The following is a 22,478-nucleotide window of genomic DNA, read 5'->3' as shown; positions in this document are numbered from 1 at the left end:
AAAAAAAGTTTTTAATATATTTTTTAAAATTTTCATTAATTCATTTTAATTTATTTGTTGTAATTATTTATTTTTTTAGGCTTTTATTATTCTAAATTTTGATTGATATTTTCCCTTTTACACCTGATTCATATCAGCTTCAGATATTGGTTATCTGCCTACTTGGCATCGCCTCTGAAAAAATATATATACATATATCGGTCTAGATTGGGCCGATAAGAAGCTCAGATATGATTGTTATCTAACATCGCGTACAACTGTACACAGTTGTATTTTTTTTCTGTACAGAGTTATGTTAAACTGGTTCTACGATGATTGGGCCCTGGGAAAAAGGTCTTCCTTGTAAAGAGAGGGGGACCCGAAAGGTTTGAGAACCCCTGGTTTAGGAAATTAACGGTAGTCAGCGCAACTGATTTTGTTCAGAAATAAAACCGACGTACTTGCTGTGACTGCAGCGGGCGACGAGGAGCTCTGCCCCGCGATGGACAGAGGTGACACTTTCCGCACCGGCTGGTTATCTCCAAAGTGAAGGGACGTGACTGTCGCCGTGGAAACACTGGTGCGATAACCCTCCTTGCCCGCCGACATCTCGCCGTCGCCCTCTTCGTCAGAGTTGTCGGAATGCAGCGGGTTGGTGAAACTCAGCGCAGTCCTGACTGGAGTGGAGGAGGAGGAGGACGAGGAGGAAAGATGGGAGGAAGAGGAGGAAGACGGCGCGACGCGATCGGAGGAGGATGAGGACGAGGAGGTCTTCGGGAAATGCTTTTCGGGGCTGCCACAGGGTTGAGTCCACGCCACGTGGCCGGCCTTCAGCTCCGCTCTCTCTCCGCCATCGCTCTTCACTGGGAGGTGGTTCGGTCTGGCGAGGACGCCGGCATCCTGTTGGCTCTCGCCGCATCCGCCCGCCCCGCCCTCCGTACCGGAGTCTTCGGACAGCGAGGAGCTGGACGTGAGGGCGGACTGTCCAGAGCGGGCCTTGAAGGCGTGACATCTCTGCAGCATGCCAGCGGTGTTGGTCGAGACACCACCCGCTGCGCCCGCCCCTCCCGTGGCGGAGGAAGTGTCGAAGCTACGAGGTCCTTCCTGCAAAGGCACCTTTTTAATCTCGATGCTGAGCTTCCTCTCGATCCGTGGCGCGCCGCAGCTTTCGGCTGCGGGCGATACGGGCAAAGAAGGAGACAAGCTTGGGCCCGATTCAGACTTTGCTGTCGCCGCAGATAGTTTGTTGTTGTAGTTTTCATTGAGATCCAAATTGGACATCTGCTGCTTTTGACAGAGCAGATTTTGATCTCTTGGTTCTGATGGACCGGTCTTTGTCGTGGGATCTGCTTCTGCCACATTCTTCTCCTTGGCCGCGCCTTCATTCTGGAAATGCAGATGCATAGACACATAAATCACCTGAAACAAGGATTGCGTTGTTGTGCTGGGCTGCAAAGTAAAATCAGTCAAATATAAAATGAGTTTTTAAAAAAAAAGGGAGAGGAAAAATGGAGAGAGTGGAGAAAAAAGCCAGAGGATGAGATCAGAAGAAAATGAAAGCTACATTTAAAAGACAACTGGGAGTCAAAACAACATTACCAAATAGACTGGACATTCAGTGAACAAAATAAGTGGATGAACACCCTGCTATATTGCAAGTTCTCCCACTTAGAAATCATGAAAGGTCTGGAATTTTCATCGTAAAAGTAAAATCCAGAAATCACAATGTATAATTTTTTTTAACGATTTATTTGTGTGATACAGCTGCAAATATGTATTTGAACACCTGTCTATCAGCTACAATTCTGACCCTCAAAGACCTGTTAGTCCGCCTTTAAAAGTCCACCTCTACTCCATGTATTATCCTGAATCAGATGCACCTGTGTGAGGTCGTGAGCCGCATAAAGACACCTGTCCACCCCATACAATCAGTTAGACTCAAACTTGTCACATAGCCAAGACCGAAGAGCTTTCCAAAGACACCACAGACAAAATTGTACATCCCAAGAACACCATCCCTACTGTGAAGCATGGGGGTGGTAGCATCATGCTTTGGGGGTGTTTTTCTGCACATGGGACAGGAAGACTGCACTGTATTAAGGAGAGGATGACCGCAGGCATGTATTGTGAGATTTTGGGGAAGAAGCTCTTTCCCTCAGTCAGAGCCTTGAAGATGGGTCGTGGCTGGGTCTTTCAACATGACAATGACCCCACACACACAGCCAGGAAAACCAAGGAGTGGCTCCGTAAGAAGCTTATCAAGGTTCTGGCGTGGCCTAGCCAGTCTCTAGACTTAACCCAATAGAAAATCTTTGGAGGGAGCTGAAACTACGTGTTTCTCGGCGACAGCCCGGAAACCTGTCTGAACTAGAGAAGATCTGTGTGGAGGAGTGGGCCAAAATCCCTCCTGCAGTGTGCGCAAACCTGGTGGACAACTACGGGAAATGTTTGACCTCTGTAATTCCAAACAAAGGCTAATGTACCAAATATTAACATTGGTTTTCTCAGGTGTTCAAATACTTATTTGCATCTGTATCACACAAATAAAATTGTTAAAAAAAATCATACATTGTGATTTCTGGATTTTTCTCTTTAGATTATCTCTCTCACAGTGGGCATGCACCTACGATGAAAATTCCCGATTCCTCCATATAGCAGGGTGTTCAAATACTCATTTGTTTCACTGTAATTAATACACTTCGGTGTCAATGTCTAACAATGTTAGTATTTTTTTTTTTAATATTGCTAAATTATAAATTAGTTCGTTAGATTAGCTTGTGTATGGGTTTTATTCACCTGAGTGATGTTCTGCTGTGCGGTGGCCAGGACGTGTATAACGGGCTTGGGATGGTAGCGGTCGTTGTCCTGGCGAACGTTGGTGACGGTGGGGAAAGCTGACGGGGGCGATGGGGTCAGTATGGGGGGCACAGGATGAGGCTCGGGGGGCTGCAGTATCTCCTCTTTGACATCCCCTTCCACTTGTGTACTAAAGAGAAAACCGCAAAATAAGGTACAATTTTGACATTTAGATATTCTTTACAGTGTAGCCATATTTTTTGTTATTTCACCACTAGAGGGCACAAAGTCAGAGTCTAAGTAAAAGGGCCTGTTTTTTTCCCAAGATGTTCTGAATTTGAGGTGAAAACGACCCACTGATGTGAAGAAAAACACAGAACCGCCGCTGCAGAGTTTACCCCTCTTCTGTGGTGCTTGTTTTTCATCCCCCCCCGCCAAGTGAGCCGTGTCAAAATCTGACTTTATTTTTGTAAGGAAGCCAACAGACGCATCGGAGTATATTGCCGTGTTCTGACAGCCAGTGACAACGTCTTACAGGAAATTGAGGTTGCGATCAAGTTCGCCACACAGACACGGAAGGTTGAGAAGTGGCCCCGTGTCACATCGCATGCATTCATTTTCAAGTGTGTGCAAATATGTCAACAAAAAAGGCAACCACTGATTATTTTTGCTTGAGCAACTTTAGAGACTTATTCAGGATTCCGTTAAATGGATTATTTCTTTAAGCAATAACATTAAACAAAGCCCAAATGATTCGAGGTGACGGGATTTCTGAGACTGCTTCAAAATCCCGTTTTGACTTGAAGGGGACTCATGACTCCACTCCACGGGGAGATCTGATTGCGCGCAATCTTAATTCAATGTCCTGGTCCAGCAGTCTTCATTACAGTCATGACTCGGTCATTCACGGGGCAGCACTAATTCTCCTTCCTTCAGATCGACATTTAAAAATTTAAAAAAAAAAAAAAAGATTCGCCAAGCATCGTTTGGAATGTGCTTCTCTCCACCAAACAACTTCCTCGGTTGAGCAAATAAAACGCAAATTACACAGTACCACGGATGATTCCCACCGCTGGAGCAAATTGTTTCCATGGGGATATGAATTATTAAAAAGCAAAGCTTGATCCGAGACCTTCGTCCTTCGAAGATAAGATGAAACTTTTATGATCTGCTCGGGGCTTGGAAGGAACGAACACAATTAAGACGGCAAAACAAACAAGAGGATTTCAAAGACAAAATCAGCAATACGTAAAAGGATTTAGCATAAACTGGAGATATGAAAGTGACACTTCAGTTCAATAAAGCCTTCCTAAGGTGCTCCGGGGTAAAACATGCAAAGGATTTGACTCTTCGGGGTGTGCCTGAGCATGCACTGACTCACTTTCAGTGACCTTGACGTTCAAGCTTCAAACAGACTCTGTTTGTGTGTGTGTGAGAGCGACTTGGCAGACCGAGTACCATGCCAGTAAAAATAGGAACTAGGATGGTCTTAGGAGTCTTAAAAAATGCATTCAAGAGCGAGTACTCGGGAAGCAGAGGGATGCATTTGTGGGAAACGGCCATATATCCTCATAAGTGTTGACAGCGTTCTACTTTGGTGGCATTTTTAACTGGACGTTTGTGTATTTTGGTTCAAAAATGTTTGCTTTCCCATCCGCTTAAAAAAAAAAAAAAAAAAAAACGAGCATGTTTATTTTTTGTGTGAAATCTAACAAAGGCTTTCGACGACGCACACATAATTTAAAAGCGCATTTATTTTATCTCCCTCATGGCAATAATAAAATTATACCGTGTGTCTATATTTAAGTCCATTATTCATAGGAGGGGCTGCAGTTTATGCGTATAGATCATAAAAGTGAATGAGAATCAGGGGATGAGAAAGTGGAGCGGAACCCCTGCTGGGCCAATATAGCAAAATTAAAATGGGGGGGGGGTTTGAGCGAAGATGAGCAACTCCTCGGTTCGGGGGGAAGCGCCGGGCTACGCTGATGCCATAGATAAGTAAAGTGTTTTTCAATGCCTGCGGGGGAAGATGGGGCCGCTCCTACTATGTCTCAACTCGGGACGCCTCACATTCAACAAGAGTTGCAGACGATTGCGGAGTGTTGCAAAATGATCTAAAAATACAGGCGTTCCTTGGGCGACAGCAGTTAGCAGCTCGACAGAAGCGACGTCGGGAGGCTGCGCGCGCGTCGGAAAACGCCAGCAGGGAGGTGGAGTTTCGAGGGAGCTTGGATTCATCAGAACCCAAAAAAAAAAAAAAAAGCACTTCTGTGAAGTCGCTTCAAAGCTTCTATTTCTTTTCCACTACAAATACCCAAGACGGTGCTTCCCAACAGTATCACGTTTTTTAAGTGATTTTTTTTCTAAATGGGTTTTTAATAGCGCTGCAGCAATTAATCAAATAAATCAAATCATTTGATGAAAAAAAAAAAAAAGGTCTGCCTCCATGCTTCACAGAGCTCATTTTACTGCAGTCGCATGCACCATTCAGTGCAGAATTATGTAAGTGTCCATAAAAGACAGACAATGTCCAAAATTCTGAACAAGGCGCAAAAAGTGGAACGTTTACCCCAACACAACGGAACATATCAATGTTAGCTCTTTTAATATTGCGAACATCGCAACTTACCGCTTTCAATCACTCAATTAAACAAATCATCAGAATAGTTTCAACCGTTAAAACACGAGCTACCAATGGCCACAACACAAACCAAATCACCCCATGAACCACATAACAGCCAGCCGACTTTACGCTTTCATTCGCTCACGCCCTTGTCACTCACCGGGTCAGGCCCTGCATTTTAAAGGGGAAATCCACTGGTTTGCATTATCAATGTATCCAATAGGTCACGTCATGTGATGTTAAATCTTCTCTCATTTAATAGTGTTTTGAGAACATTTTTAATCAACAATTACGAATTTTCAGGGGTGCTTCCATTTTCGCAAGTCACATGACTTACGTTCCCGGATGTGACGTGTACCGTGCCGCGACAAAGGATCAATTACATGGGACACCACTGATGCCCAGCGCAGATTTCTCAGATTTATCCTCATCTGATGAAGAAATACCAGTATGGATTGATCGGGAAAACAGAGGAATACTTCCATACACAGCTGTGAGGGGCTCGGCCGCTCGGTTGATCGGGAAGACGGAGGAATACCACCATACAGATTTGAACCTTGGGCTGTAATTAATGCCGCCAAGCGGCGGAGCCGTGAGCTGAGCTAGCTCCCACGCGAGCGACGTCCGCTGCTCGGCTGCAAATAACGTTGAATATTCGCGTGGTTCTCGGGCCGAATGACGGGGAGTCTGACGAGCTCGCCCCGCCGCTCTGTGTGGAAGCATTCCTCCATCTTCCTGATCAATCGATACTGCTATTTCTTCATCAGATGAGGATAAATCCGAGAAATCAGCGCTGGGCATAAATGGTGCCCCATGTAATCGAGCGTTTGGAATGGCACGTAACCCGTCACATACGCCCACGTAGGTCATGTGACTCGCAAAAATGGCAGCGCCCCTGAAAATTCGGAATTGTCAATAGAAATCTTCTCAAAACACTCTTAAATGAGAGAGGATTTAACATCACATGGTCAAGATAGAGTACATATTACGTGACCTATTGGATACATTGTTAATGCAAACCACTGGATTTCCCCTTTAAACAATCACAGAAACTATCGTGGAACATGAGGATGGCGACCTCAAATGGACAAAAATAAAACTTGCTGCACCTGACACGCGCGTCACTGTGTTTAACGATGCAAAAATGTAGATGTGATTAGTCGCCGGGGAAAACGTCATCATAAAATTGTAAAAATATTTGATATTTGCAGCACTAGTTCTTAGAGTATACTTCCTGTCATGTCTTCACACCTACAAAAGCAGACGCCGCAGTTACCCTTGCACTTTTCAGCCATTTGTCTAACACCGAGAGAGCAGTTAAACACAAACACACTCAGAAACTGCTGTTGGCCACAGCGCAAGCCATTTTTTAACTACTGGTAGTGTGTGTGTGTGTGTGTGTGTGTGTGTGGTGTGTGTGTGTGTATATATATATATATATTTTTTTTTTTTTTGACAGTGCTTGTATGGTATCTTGAAATACCAACACACGAAAGAGATGACAGTCAGCTGATGACTTCGGTCTCCAAAAACTTAGAAAATGCCTTTTCACTGTGCAGTGAAGGATTCGGCTTGTGTGTCTACGAGTGAAATGCGTGAATGAAAGTGCTCCTTTCGGACTAGTTAGCGTGTGTTAGTGTTAACCTCAGAGTTCGCGCCCCACGAGACTTTGTGAGTAAAGTCCGTGATGTACAGCGGATTTTGTGTGAGAGACTACTGCGCACGAAAAGCTCATACAGTTGTTTTAGATTCACGCCGTGGTATCGTTTCAGTCCCGGTACTCAGGTCCAGGTGCAGTTATCAGAGTCAGAATTTTTGGCATTGTGACACCAAGTCGAGTGCAAACGCCAAAGACAAGGAGACACTTCTGAATAGGACACAAAAAGAGTCTTACCTGCGTATGCGAGGTGGTTTAGGAGGAGGCGTGTCCCATCGCTCATCATCTGACTGCTGGCTTACTTTGTCTGGACTTCTTTCATCCTGTGTATATGCAAATATGCACAATATTCAAAGGCAATTATGCCACACCTTCATCCGCAAAACAAAAGCAGGAGGATAAAAGAAAGGCGTGCTTGTGCATTTGTCTGTAAACTAAAAGGCAGACTGACTGGACGAGCATTGGGCGCACTGTCAGACTGACTCCACGCTGAAAACCGTGCGTGTCCGGCCACGCGAGCCCTGGGAATTTCGTTTGAGTCGCAACACGTGAGAAAAGTGTGGAAAAAAAGGGCGTAGGATGTGGAGACTAATACAAAGTGCGCCTCTGTGGGTTTTTTCTGCCGCTAAACAATGGCTGAGTAGACGTGACTCACCCCGCTTATGGCGTGAGTAAGGCCCACTGATAACCTTTCGAGAACCAGTTATGCGCAAGATAATTACACAGTTGCATCTTGAGCAAGGTTTAACCGCCCTAACCCTACAATGTGTAGCTACTCTTAATAAATTAATTGCACTATTCCCCTTGATGCTGCATGTGATTTGACAATGACTCACTGCAAAACTCTCCATACAGATGAAGATCTCTATTCCGTCTGAAATGCATTACGGCTCAGGAAGCCAGGGGAGGTCGCAGCGATCATCAAAGCTGCCCGAGCAGAAAGTCTCGCCACTAGTGCATTGTATTTGAGTTAGTCTCGCCGTTGCTTTCTTATATAATTACGGTCTCACTCGCGCAATACAGTGAAGAAAATAAGTATTTGAACACCCTGCTATATTGCAAGTTCTCCCACTTAGAAATCATGAAATCATGGAGGGCTCTGAAATTTTCATCGTAGGTGCATGTCCACAGTGAGAGAGATAACAGATAACGACACGCGAAGAAAAATCCAGCAATCATAATGTATGATTTTTTTAACGATTTATTTGTGACCCTCAAAGACCTGTTAACCCGCCTTTAAACGTCCAGCTCCACTCCATGTGTTATCCTGAATCAGATGCACCTGTGTGAGGTCATGAGCTGCATAAAGACACCTGTCCACCCCATACAAAATCAGTAAGACTCAAACTTGTAACATAGCCAAGACCAAAGAGCTTTCCAAAGACACCAGAGAAAAAATTGTACAAATCCACACGGCTGGAAAGGGCTACGGAGAAATTGCCAAGCAGCTTGGTGACAAAAGGTCCACCGTTGGAGCAATCATTAGAAAATGGAAGAAGCTAAACATGACAGTCAATCTTAGTCGGAGGGGAGCCCCATGAAAGATATCACCTTGTGGGGTCTCAATGATCCTTGGAAAGATGAGGAATCAGCCCAGGACTACACGACAGGACTTGGTCAATGACGTGAAAAAAGCTGGGACCACCGTTTCCAAGGTGACTGTTGGTAATACACGAAGAATTCATGGTTTGAAATCATGCATAGCACGGAAGGTTCCCCTGCTAAAACCAGCACATGTCAAGCCCCGTCTTAAGTTTGCCAATGACCATTTGGATGATACAGAGGAGTCATGGGAGAAACTTTTGTGGTCAGATGAGGCCAAAATAAAACTTTTTGGTCATAATTCCTCTCACCGTGTTTGGAGGAAGACAAATCCTGATGAGTTCCCTCCCAAGAACACCATCCCTACTGTGAAGCATGGGGGTGGTAGCATCATGCTTTGGGGTGTTTTTCTCCACATGGGTCAGGACAACTGCACTGTATTAAGGAAAGGATGACCGCGGCCATGTATTGTGAGATTGTGGGGAACAACCTCTTTCCCTCAGTCAGAGGATTGAAAATGGGTCGCATATCAAGGTTCTGGTGTGGCCTAGCCAGTCTCCAGACCTAAACCCAATAGAAAATCTTTGGAGGGACCTGAAACTCCATGCTGTTCAGCAACAGCCCAGAAACCTATCTGATCCAGAGAAGATTTGTGTGGAAAAGGGGGCCAAAATCCCTCCCTGCAAACAAAGGCTACTGTGCCAAATATTAACATTGGTTTTCTGAGGTGTTCAAATACTTATTTGCAGCTGTATCACACGAATAAATCATAAAAAAAAAAAAAAAATCATAAATTTGGATTTCTGGATTTGTCTTTTTAGATGATCTCCCTCACAGTGGACTGGCACCTACGATGAAAATGTCAGAGCCCTCTGTGATTTCTAAGTGGGAGAACTTGCAATACAGCAGCGTGTTCAAATACTTATTTTCTTCACTGCGGGTGTCTGGGAGAACGGCCCATTCCATTTCCATCTGGCCGTGAAATGTTAAAGGGGGTTTAACAAGTGTGGGATGATGAAATATTTAAGTTGGTAAACATGTTCTATCTTTATACGTTTCTTCTTGGTTGCACTTCTGGGACACAGGAGGGAAGAGGAACAAACTGGGGACACGGAGCTCGTTTGCTGTGATGTGGGCCAAAGGAGGACAGCGAGGAGTAAATAACGACAAGAGCGCCAAGAGTTCTTTTAAACGAAAGTCCTCGGAGGCTGCGCTTTCACACTCTTTTAGGTCACAACTCTCGGATTTTTCTGGAGGCCAACTTCGACTTCGCCGACACCGAGCGTCCCGTGAGACTAATTATTTGTGTTTTCCCCTCTCTTCCTTTGTGGCGCTCGGCAACATTCTTTTTTCATTTTTCCATTTTCTTGTGGCCTGCGTGCAGACATGTTTGTGTGTCGTACCATGACGTCATGTATCTGCACGTTTGTGGGGCTCTCCAGTAGCTGCAGCTGCTTCTGGAAGAGCTGCGCGATTGCTCGGTGGACTAACTCGTACTGCTCCTGAGGAAGGGAGGAATAAAGAATGAGACCAGGAAGACGGGAGGAAGACGACGGTACGAGGCCCGGGAGGAGAAAGAACCGTGTCGTAAAAAGAGGTGTTAATGAGATGGAAAGGAAATAAAATGAGAGACAACTCATCGATACTGAAACATACACATTTCTGCACTCAAAAATATTCATTTACAAGGCAATGAAACTCACTGGCGGATGAACGCTAACCTCATTATTTCCCCCAGTGAGGCAGAAAGTGGATGAGGGAGCTTTTTTTTTTTCTCTTGAAATTTCATTACAAGCTTCCTGGAAACTGCCCGAGTTTGTTGTAAACATAACACTTTGATTTCGGCGATAGGTACTGGCACAAATATGAGTAAGACTTGGACAAAAACAACAAAAAAATAACATTTAGACAGCAACGAAAGGTACAAAAGCGTTCGTAAAAGTCCAAGCACACCTTCGTTTGAACAGCTGAGTGTCGCTGCGTCCTCATTTCTTGGATCAACCGGAATACGTTGAAATCTTCTGGAATTTTCTGAAAGGGTACACAGTGCAAAAGTGGTAAACCTTTAACATTTCATACAACTGGAAATTTATTTGATTAGTAGGTTTGCAAAAAAAAAAAAAAACCATTTGTTACACCTAACGGTAAAGTCTGAAAAATGGTGCCTCGTTTTTCGAACACAATCCGTTCTAGAAGGCCGGTTGAAGACTGAAACGTTCGAAAACTGATGCGCGTTTTCCCATTACAATGAATGGAAAATGAAATAATGCGTTCCAACCTAAAAAATTGTTTTTTTAAAGCTTTATTTTTAGCTTTTCCTGATAATAAACTGCATAGTAGAAATACAGATATAGTTGAAATAGTTTGTATGATTAAATCATTTAAGAAATATATCTATGCTTGCTTAAAATGTATGCTTTAGCAGTAGAGTATACTAGGCTGGGAGTGCATCGCCGTATCTGTAGCGACTCGGCCCCCAGCCTTGTAAACAAAACATTATTTATTAACAAGAGCATAATAACTTTAAACAAGCAATAATGACGGGTAACAGAAACAGACAAATTGTTTTTTATTTGCACAGAAACTACGTAACGTGCAAAAAATTTAACTTGCAACTTTAGGGTTAATGGAACAGAAGAAAAAAGCAATGCAAAACTGATTAAAATGATTCAAATGACTTGCCTTCTTTGGAGCCATGACCGGGGGTTAATATTGCTCAATTGGAAGAAAAAAATCGTCACTCCCGGACATCAGCTTGCAGAGGAGTGTGTGGGTCAACTGGTTAAATCGCGCGTGTTACGTCGTTTCCGGGTTTTTGGTGGGTGCGTTCGAAAGCGCGATAACAAATCGTCATGGGCTGGCTGGTCGGGCGTTCGAATACCGATTTTCGTTCTTAAACCAAAGCAAAAAAAAAAAGCCTCAAAATTTTCATTCAAAAACCAATTTGTACGAAAACAGAGACGTTCGAAAACCGAGGCAACACTGTACTTTTTTTCATAGATGGATAACCAACACGTCACATCAGTAAAATTAAGGACATTGAGTGGGCCGTTTACTGTTTAAGTTTAAGAAAACGACCCGTTTATTAATGTACCCCAGCTTTGAGGAGGTTCCATGTGTAGTCAATGGCACAGATGGCTCCTGTCCTCCCACAGCCAGCACTGTAGTAAAAAAAAAAAAAGTAAAAATCATGCAAGAAGCCCTTTTTAAATTCGTCACTCATTAAAATAAATAACTAAATTTGAAATGCACAATATAACGGAGATGGGGAGGGGGCGGGTATGATGTGACATCGCAAAACCTTTATCTCACGCCGTCATCCAGCTTGTCGGCGTTTCGGCGTGCGGTCGCGCATCAAACGCACACCGAGACCCGACTCGAAGTCGTGCTGCGCGCTACCAGGAAGTGTCCTCGGGCTTCTCATTACACCTTTATTGCCCACACATGGAGATGGTGCGTGTCATCGCTATCCCAGTGTTCGCTTCGTTTTTCCGCTATAAGCGCGTCTTTATTGGCGGGAAGAGTGCAGTTAGAAGCAAAATGCACTGGTGTGCCGACATCATCACGCTAGTCCACAACACAATTTCTGAGTGTGTAGTGCAGGGGTGCCCAGACTTTACCCCAAGGTCTACTTTTCAATCGGCCAGACTCTCGTGAGCTACCGACGACAGGATGGAGGGATGATGATGATGATGCGCCCAATGTTATGTTATTAATTTTATGTGATATATTGTCCTTTATGTAAATATATTTAAAATACAAAATTAGCTTTGGTGCACTGTATTGGCTGTGCTTTTATCCTGGATCAGGCTGTGCCAAGGTGGAATTTTAAAATGAGACACCATCTCATTCTGCAGTTTCTACTTTGGCTTCACACCAGACCATTCCCACTCGGAAAAAGAGAAAAATCTCGTCCAGTTTCACCACTTTTTTGCCGATTATTCACATAGTCCGACAGTAATTGCATCTTAAAACAACAGCATTTCTTCTTTAACTTTCTCCATTAATATAATATATATAATATATCAAAAGTAAACATTACCAGCATGTCTAGCTCGTCTTTGTGCTACGTTGCCCAGACTGTGTTGCGAACTAAAGCAGCCGCAGTGGACACTGTCATTATCAAACACTTTGATGGGCTACGTAAGTACTGTAACATTTGTAGTTATGAGTGTACGTATTTAAGAGGTGGGCGGGGGGTAGTAAGGTAAACTAGGAAAAAGTGTGGCGGAGCAAGGGTCAGTTAGAGAAAATTCTGTGTGCTGCCTAAAAGAAACCAGTGGCTTCTTCTTTTCATATTTAACAGTACGGATGTGAATTGTGCCATCAGATGTAACAACCAGTCATCCCTCACTTATTGAATCATATTGCAAAATGCCACAAACTTATACTTTCAATTTGCATTGATTTTTTTTTTTCTGCACGCAACGCAGAATACCTGCGAAGAGACTGCATCAGCGGTGCACAATTGCGCACGTGCGCAGTTTTTTTTGGCACGCCGTCCCGCGATCAATTTATTGAGCACCCCTGGTGTAGTGTATGCGTGTGTGTGTGTGTCTCTATCCACCTGCAATGCACACATATGGGGACGTCGTCGTTTTCTTGGTATTCTCTCATTAGTCCGATCATATCCAGGATGGAGTCAAACGACGAAGGGACGTCGTGATCGGGCCAATTTATGTAATGGAACTGCGTTATCCTCCGGGTTTCCTGCAGGAAGACACCAGGAATGACGTTCAGAGTCGCCTGAAATGCGTTTCCGCTCGATTTCGCATCCCTAAGTGCGAGGGGACCTACATTCTCATACTCCACGACCAGAGTGCGGATGGAGTAGTCGGTCCTGGCCTGCTCCGATTCCTAGAAGATAGGAAGCGGGGAGGCGTTCAGAAAAAAAAAATCTCAAGCGACGTGATTAGAACAAAATGTGAGAAATGCGCCACCGCCCCTCCCTCGTCCCCATCGCAAAAGCGCAGCTGTGATGGTCCAGATTTATCTACTTACGCAGGAGATTCTGAACGGGCCAAAACTCACGGGCTCCCCGAACAGCGGGAAATACCGCTCGCATTTTTTCTGAGGAGAGAAGTGCAGAGAAGTCAGCCAAGTCTGAGAAGAAAATGGCGAGAAGATACGAAAAAAAAGAGAATTGTGTGTTGCAGAGATTTTTATCAATGACGGCGCTAGGAACTTTTTTTGATTGGCTTTGGAGTGCTTGAACAGATAAGCATATCGCAGAGACTTGATTGGAAAGCAAAAGCGTTGGAATTTTTAAAAAATTGAAAAAAAAAAACGCTTACCCTTCCCATCTCAAACTCTCGACAGGCCATCACAATAACCTGCAGGGACGCACACGAGAAGTATTACAACTTAGTAACCACATCTGCAAGCTTTTCACCCATCTCGTTCAGCCCGATCGCCCCACCCTCCCTTCAGCATGGGATCCATCTGTTACGCCCCATCTGCCTCTTAATTTCTCTCACCCATATGAAAAATTTATTTATTACTTCAATAATGGCCACTCTTTATTAATGATTGACAACATATGTCTCACAATTCACTGTACACTTCAACTAAATGTGCCAGACATTTAGCTGTAGTAGAGAATGTCCATCCACCCATCCATCCATCCATTTTTTTAGGCGCTTATCCTCATGAGGGTCGCAGGAGTGCTGGAATCTATCCCAGCTGTCAACGGGCAGGAGGCGGGGTACAGGCCGAACTGGTTGCCAGCCAATTGCAGGACACATCGAGACAAACAGCCGCACTCACGATCAAAACTAGCGGAAAATTACAGTGTCCAATTAATGTTGCATGTTTTTGGGGTGTGGGAGGAAACCGGAGTTGCCAGAGGAAACCCACGCAGGCACGGGGAGAACATGCAGACTCCACACAGTAGCTTAACCAGCTGATTCACCGTGCCGCCTAATAGAGAAAGTTTCTGACAAATTTGAACAAAAAGACTGATATGTTGTGATTGCCCAAGTAGTTCCATATACTGCGGAAAACTTACGGCTACGTTGTACTCCCAGTTCATCCTCCAAAAATCCACCACAGTATTGGGGAGGGGGCCCTGAGTTGCGATGTAGGCCTCTGGGCCATCCATGCCCTGGAAAAAGCATACATCAATTTTTAGAACACACAAAAGTCAACAAGCTTTTTTTTTCCCCACTCCACACCTTAATGAAATTGGCATTGATGTAATCTGTATCCTGATTGGTTGTTTTTAACGTCAGCTTCACTCGAGTGTGATCGACTAAGAAGGAGACAAAAAAAAAATTGACAAAGTGTGAAATCGTAGAAATGACAAAACAGACCCGCCAAAATCGTCGCTTGTGGGAGACTTACACGGCAGTATGTCCTTATATCGGTTCTTCTTGACGTTTTCCTCTCGCTCGCCAATGTTGGTGGGGTAGATCTTCTCCGTGCGGTACTTGGTGGACAGCCGCCGGAGACGCTGCAAAGAAACGATATGAGATGGGATGAAGAATCATACAGAAAAAAAACCCTCTCATTTCAACCTCCTTGCAGTTGGCTTTGAAAAAAATACCATAATTCCCGGCCAACAAAGCGCACCTGGTTATAAGCCTCAGCCAGTACATTTGTAAAGGAAATACCATTTGGTACCTACATAGGCCGCACTCGTATAAAAGCCGCAAGTGCCCACATTGAAACCTGAGATATTTACAAAAAAAGACCCTACGCAGAGTTTTAACACTAGCGCCGCTGCGCTAATGCTAATGCCGCAGTGCTAACGCTAATGCTAGCAACACCTCGCTAATGCTAACACTAGCACCGCTGCGCTAATGCTGAGTCTAGTGCCCCCGCACTAACGCTAGCGCGGCAGCGCTAACAGGGCCGGTTAAGAAAAAAAAAATCACTGAGACAAGTGAAGAAACGGGTCCAAGCAAGGTGGAACAGTTGGCGGAAGATGTCTGGAGTTCTCTTTAACAGAAGAGTCTCCGCTAGGATGAAGGGCAAAGTTTATAAAACAGTGGTGAGGCCGTCCATGATGTACGAATTAGAGATGGTGGCACTGAAGAAACAACAGAAAGTAGAACTGGACGTAGCAGAAATGACGATGCCGAGGTTCTTGCTTGGAGTGAACAGGTTGGATAGGATTAGAAATTAGCTCATAAGGGGGACAGCTAAAGTTGGATGTTTTGGAGGCAAGGTCTGAGAGAGCAGACTTAGATGGTTTGGACATGTTCAGAGGCAAGAGAGTGAATATATTGGTAGAAGGGTGGTGAAGATGGAGCTGCCAGGGAAGAGAGCGAGAGGAAGACCAAAGGTTGATGGATGCTGTGAGGGAGGACATGAGGACAGTGGGTGTTGGAGAAGAAGATGCACGAGATAGGCTAAGATGGAAAAAGATGACACGCTGTGGCGACCGCTAACGGGACAAGCCGAAAGGAAAAGAAGAAGACACAGCGGGAACACGCGAGCGCAGCGCTAACAGGGCCGGACCGGTAAAAGGCATCAGGCGCAGGGTTGAAAGTGTGTGAAAAAGTTGCAGCTAATACGCCGGAAATTACGGTATTTAGGGAGGAGCACAATACATCCGCCCCTCTCAAGTCATCGCGGGTGTGTAATATTTTGCATCACGTTTTTCAGACCCGCCCCCACGCCGGTCCTGCAGCTGCCAGTAAAGCGCATCGCAAACAACTTGAAAAGGAGGAAAGCCGTGTTGAGTTTTCAACATTCCCAAAAGACAAAAAAATAAATAAAAATCTTGAAATGGTTCATTCCGTGTCACGCCACACCCCGTTCGGAAAGTCGTGGAAATATGTCACGGGACTGATAACTTAACGACTGAGCTGGCTACTGTCTGGAGAGGCCCTGCTTCTCATTACTCTTACTTCCTGTTACATCAAGCGCACATGCACATGTGTGCTCGGACAAAATAATAGAGGAAGCCTAGAGGGTGGAAAAGGAAAAATAAAGCAAAGGGAGTCTGTGCCTGTTGGACCTTCTCTTGAGCCAACAAATGAACAGGAAAGCTGAGGGGGGGGGGGTGAACCAGGGCATAAAAGATAAAGAGGGCGATAAGGCGGCAGGAAGAAGGGATGCTCTGGGAACAAAGCTAATGGCTTCTTTGATTCCCGGCTTCTGCATTCATTCACACATTCCCGTGACACACTTTGCTCCTCCGCAGAGGGGCGGGGGGGACTAAAAAAAGAATAAATAAGGGCCTCCTAAATGACAACATGGGCAAGCTGGGATGACGTGGTTCCTATCCAGCATCCAATCGCGGAGCAGCAAACCACAATAACTGAACATTTCCCGTGCCTGCTCCATGTCCACTGTCTCGCACACACACACACACGCACACGCAGAGCCAGGGCGTTTCCAGCCTCCGCAGACCCCCGTCAGGGTGACTCACCAGCATTTACAGACACATTACTCGGGGTCTAAAATAACTTGCGGCTTGGCGGGGACGTTACTGGGCAGAGGTAGCGGTGGGCAGAATGTGAGCAATGCCAGAAAAGCCACAAGGGACTCGCGGGAGATGGCGCACCTTCATCGCCACCTTTGTGAAAATCTGAATTACAAGCATCGAAAATAAGCCCCCTTGGTGAAGGAGGCGGGGGAACGTGCTAAAAGCTACTGAATAAACAGGGAAAAAAAGGTAGAGACTCAGAGATGCTAGGGAGCTAACCTACTTTCACTCTCCTGGCTGAATAAGCACTGCCGTACTCGCCTGGCACACGCTGAATTATTCACACACACACACACACAAGCGCGCACGCAAGCGCTTTCTCTTTCTTCAGTTCAGCCGTGAGCGCTGATTGGCAGAGCATATGTAGAGCATGTGCATGGGGTGAGGGGGGGTTAAAGGGGTTTTGTGTTTGTGTGGTCAGGAAGCGGGGGCGTCAAGCGGCTGGAGCTGCACTGTCGGATGGTCAGTCACCTCTCGTGGGTGCACACATAGATCAGCACTTACAATTCTTAAAAAAATACATTTCTGTTTGTGATGTAATATTGCACAAAATGTGTTGGACTCAGGAGTCACACAACCCCTCAAAATTCTAAAATTCAACAAACGTGACGACGCACTGTGGAAACGACCACAACGGACCTCTCCGACCTGTCAATCACTCGTACAATAACAGCCAATCACATAGCCGCATTGTCTTAACCCCTGGCTCGACACGCCCCTCTCGCCGTATTGTCCCACAAGCGATGCCGGTTGCCAGTAGCGTGCGCTTGGAAAAACTTCACGTTACGAAGAAAATGGTCCCCAGATGCGCTTGGGGAACGTGCAATTCTGATGAAAGATACAGAGAAACTTTTTTGCATCGATCGCCAATGTTTCGCTGTCACACTGACATTGCGTCCTGCTCTGTCCAAAATCGTAATTCCATGTACACATTCTTGCGTGAAATTGTTGAGACCTCTCTGTAGAACGCTCTTGGACTAGTCTGGCAAAAAACATACCCCAGCATTATCTGGAATTCGCGATAGAGAATCGTCTTCAAACATGTTCCGTTTAATCGCCATTTTGGAAGCTTGTGTGACATGGCCCAGGGGGCGGAGCTAAGATCACCATTGGAAAGGTCCATTAACAATTCTTGACTTAACCATCGGGGGTCTCTTTTTTTAATTTTCATGCCGTAATCAGACTGTATGAAAGAATCGCCGCGGCTTTTCTGTTCAGCAAAAGTTACGTGAGCGACAAAAGCGTGTATTAAAAAAAAAAAAAAGGGATTCCCTCATGAGATTCACACACCTCAAAGCCCATTCATTAAAATCCCCTCGGCCGCAATCGTGCGGTCCCGGCGAGCGAACGTGCTGCCTTAACGTCAACGGTTCGCGACCGCACACATTTCTAGGTGCTCACTTCCGACGGGGCATCGCATGCCAGACCACGCACAAAAACTGTACATGTACACACGTACTGTAAAACAAAGCTGGGCTGTTGTTCAGCTGGCAGCTACGCGACCTTCTCTGTGGAGTCCGTAATGACAATTTGATACGGTTTAACGACTAGTATGGGTTCCGGGCTATACATGATCAGGGTTTTCCCACAGCGAAGCTTTTATGGCGGCCACCTTCGCCAACTTTCTGGTCGCACTTCAGCTCTCAATGTTCTGACATCATGAAAATGTGATTATCTGAGCACTAAAGCACTAGTTGCGTTGTTCCTAACTGCAACTGCGACGAGGCTCTATTCCTCCTCCCAATGGGTTGTTTTCAAGTGACGTCACCCATTGCGCTGCTTCGAACGGCGGCCATTTTCGATCCCTGAGCTCCGTTACCCATAAATACGCAAGGTGGACGACATTATGTTTCTAACTGCATTTATTGAAGACGCGACTGACAGCACGTCAAGCCAAGACTGACTACTTGGCTAAATGGCATACACACATCAACCTGTGTATTAGTTCGCCACAAGCAAAGCGAAATGTTTATTATTTGTTTAAAATTTGATGACAATGACAGCAAGACAAAAGAATAAACAAATACAGTATTTCACAAGAAAAGATTATCGATTAAGCTTGTTAGCTTAGCTCGGCGACGCTTCAGCACAAGGAGGTTGAAGCCGGGCAGCGTGATAGCAGCGTCGGGTACTAGTCCACAAAACCAAGTCTCCGTGAAGCACAGAGCCGCGGAACGTCCAAAGTCTTTCGTCGGAAGCGTTAGACCATGTCCCCGCTTTCGCAGCTGGACATTCCGTGCCGGATCGCGACCCTCTTTGTCGCCAGGCTTTGAAGAGCGCGCCGACTAGCAACTCTGCAAAACCTTAAGCGAACTGGCGAGAGTTGTAGAAAAAAAGTCAGAAGAAGGCTTTTTGATGGTTAGCAAGTCCTCTCCTGTGTACTTGAATCCCGAGACGCCCGAGAAACACAAAAACACAAACAGTAACGGAGAGTATTCCGGGGTCTACAACACTCGTAGGCGTTAGGTAGAAAAATGGCGGCGCGCAGTCATGTGTGGGTAATTCAGCAAAAAAATGTGACGTCAGGGAAAACAACCCATTGTATATTACATGTAAATACTGTTTCTTTTGTAACCAATCACAGCTGATTTCACACACAAAAAAACATATCCGACCGGCTACTAGCGGTCCTCATCCTTGCCGGAGGAACTCTCGTCCAATCTATTTTATTTGAGCTCAAGCTAATTAAAATCGCAGACCTCTCAGTCATACTCTGCAAACAAACAGGGTGCGGGTATTGTTCCCCCTACCGCAGGAAGCAGATGTGGACCGACCGCACGTCATCCTAATTATCCGGGACGGGAGCTGCTTGTGCGTTGTGCGTGCCTACATAGGCTACGGCGGCTCAGATATTCACGACCCGTAAACCCTCGGCCCGCTGACCAAGTACGCTCTTTGGCCGAACCCTGACCGCCACGACATCACACTTTCCGACACGGCCGCCGTTCTGAAAAGACGTTTTCTACCCGCAGCGGACACCGTACGTCACAAATGCGTGCTTAAACCGCGTCGGCTTTGGGTATCCATTTCCTTCCCGTCGTCGCGCAAGACGTTAACACATCATTTGCTGATTGTGAGGTCTGGTGCGCTGAACTTTTTGTACCTTTCATCATGTAAGCTAATACAAGCTTACTCGCAGAGCGGAAGTACGCGTCGCCTTCTCCTGTGAGAACAAGCCAGCTCCCGAACCAAAGGCCTGTTTTTTTTTTCGGGTTAAGCCGAAAGAGGAGGCGGCTAAGAAAGTGACATACAAGAAATTGTTCCATGTTTTTACAGTAACATAACAGAAGACCCCCTGCTGCGTACCCCAAGCTAATGAAACATCCGTACATCACACGAGTGTAGGCCAGGGACGGGAGATTGTGCTTTTAACGAGATGACGACCGCCGAGGCCGAAACGCCTTCAGCAGCCGGCGGGAGAGAGTCTCGAGTCTTTTACCTGGGAGACTCGAAAGTTTGAACGTCTTTCATCTTTGGCGTGAAAACATCCGGAGTCCGTGGGCGGAGAACAAAAAAAAAAAAAAGCCTCAGTCAGCATTTAGCTAAAAAAAAAACTGCGCACAACAAACTCTTCTGTGAGTAAAAGAGGTATGTTATATTTAGGATTCATATAAATTTGATGACACCTAAAGCCGCTAATTTCACAAGTCGTAAATTGAATTTCAGGATATATACGGAATACTTAGGTGCCCCTGTTCTGTAAAGGAAAAGGGAAATGATGTGTTTTTTTCCCCCAAAATACCCAACGTTGCACTACCCACGTCGACTAAAGTAAACCGTTCTTCCTTGAAATAAATATTTGATCTTTCAAGCGAAATACGTTGCATAAATGCAGACCTAAAGACACAAATAGAATGTATTTGACCCTGCCATTACACTTCATTTTGGCTACCGTAGAGTTTTTAAACTCACGGTTTGGGATCTATCACCTTGAGGGACACTTTTGCACAAATTGGATGCATATATGAGAAGCACTTCAGATTTGATGCTCCCCTTCAGGCTAGTCGGTTAGCGCCGCGACTGCGAGGATTTCGTCTCATTCTTTCTCGGATTAATCCGTCGATCAATCGGCATTTGTAGCAATGACAGTAACGTGCTACTTCACATCTGCTTCTGGCTTTCCGTTCGCATCGTGAGTCACTGAAGTTCTCGCAGCCGACGCTCACTTGCCAGTGCGCGCCGACGATGCCAGAAGAAAAAACGTTTTCGATTCAAAAACGCATTCTCTGCCTGAATATTTCAAATTCTCCCGCAGTATTTGGCCAAGCGTATAATCTGTGACTCACTGAACTTCCAGCGCACTGTAATTATGTGTATAAAACGTTCTATATATAAGCAACAATGGGCAGTTAAATCGGGTTTTAAAGTCGGGCTTTGCCGGTGAAAAGGAGCGCCTCCCTTACGTGCGCTTGAAGCCCAGAAATCGAGGTACCAGGGGTCTGAAAACCGGCGCACCCTGCTAAAACGCTCGCTCGCGCCGGGCAAGCGGCCGATTTAACTAGGTTTTCTTGTCGACAGGCTGCTGTCTGATAAATAATTAAAGCGGAACGGCTCACAATGTTGCCAGATGAGAGCAAAGTCAGCCAGAGGCCTCAGATTAATGAATATTTAGCATCCAAGCTTCAATTGACGCGTTTCCTCATATGTAACGGGCTCTTTGAGGGCACGCACGCGGCTTGAAGTGTGAATTTCGGGTCAATATGACTTGTGGCACCAGTTCTTGACATTCATCTCCGGCGAAGATAAGAAAGATCACTTTCAATCAACGCGCAGGTATTACTACATGCTAATAAGCATTAACTCAAACATTGGAAATGTCTGCCAAAAGAACATTTCTGGACAGGACAGGACTACAATAATAACAAATTTTGAAAGGCCTGTCAAATTGGCTTGTTTGAAAGAAAAAAAAAAAAAAAAAAGACAAATTGTACGTCCAAAGGGCAACTAAACAATGAAGCAATTTAAAAGGCAGGACATAATGTTATGAAATAGGCCCAAGAAAGAATGTTGCAAGCTCCAGCAAGCAAGCGAGGAGCTTCCATTAAGTTCAGAGGAGGGTGTGTGTGTTGCTTGTGTGTTCCTAAACGTTTCCGTCCCGATAAATAAGCAGTAATAAACACACACACATAATCGTAATACCGATTCAATAACAGGTTAATAACTACGATTACAGATGTAAAAATGTGCATCAAAAAATGTTCCCAGGAGCAACAATTTACAGTTTTTATGCTCACAAAAGGACAAAAACAATTTGTGGCAGGACAAGTTCAATAATTTCCCAAAAACAGGTGATATTTAAATAATGCATCGTAGTTACATGTTCATAACAATTATTATTACACTGAAGAAACAGTGAAAGCTGTAGTTATAAGGTTAATTGTGGCAAATGGAAAAAAAAATTAGGAATTGTAGTGACTATAACCACAAATCAGAAAACGAATTAA

The 22,478-nt window shown here is 45.1% G+C and overlaps 1 protein-coding gene across 2 annotated transcripts in view; it reads right to left on the bottom strand.

Moving 5' to 3' along the window:
• The window catches only part of LOC133493484 (tyrosine-protein phosphatase non-receptor type 12-like), a 29,276-nt gene that overhangs the window by 5,644 nt on the left and 1,154 nt on the right, over window positions 1-22,478 (bottom strand). For both annotated transcript variants that reach the window (XM_061806886.1, XM_061806887.1), the window contains exons 2-14: window positions 14,943-15,051; window positions 14,774-14,850; window positions 14,608-14,703; window positions 13,895-13,933; window positions 13,602-13,670; window positions 13,398-13,457; window positions 13,168-13,310; window positions 11,695-11,761; window positions 10,554-10,631; window positions 10,004-10,102; window positions 7,296-7,381; window positions 2,776-2,965; window positions 441-1,365 (exon numbers count right to left, since the gene is read on the bottom strand). In XM_061806886.1, the coding sequence (XP_061662870.1) occupies window positions 441-1,365; window positions 2,776-2,965; window positions 7,296-7,381; window positions 10,004-10,102; window positions 10,554-10,631; window positions 11,695-11,761; window positions 13,168-13,310; window positions 13,398-13,457; window positions 13,602-13,670; window positions 13,895-13,933; window positions 14,608-14,703; window positions 14,774-14,850; window positions 14,943-15,051 (2,038 nt within the window). The remainder of the gene's footprint in view (window positions 1-440; window positions 1,366-2,775; window positions 2,966-7,295; window positions 7,382-10,003; window positions 10,103-10,553; window positions 10,632-11,694; window positions 11,762-13,167; window positions 13,311-13,397; window positions 13,458-13,601; window positions 13,671-13,894; window positions 13,934-14,607; window positions 14,704-14,773; window positions 14,851-14,942; window positions 15,052-22,478) is intronic.

Source organism: Syngnathoides biaculeatus, chromosome 20, assembly GCF_019802595.1.
Source record: "Syngnathoides biaculeatus isolate LvHL_M chromosome 20, ASM1980259v1, whole genome shotgun sequence".
Taxonomy (NCBI): domain Eukaryota; kingdom Metazoa; phylum Chordata; class Actinopteri; order Syngnathiformes; family Syngnathidae; genus Syngnathoides; species Syngnathoides biaculeatus.
The sequence above is the reverse complement of the archived record's forward strand: the minus strand, read 5'-3'. Positions and strand labels throughout refer to the sequence as shown.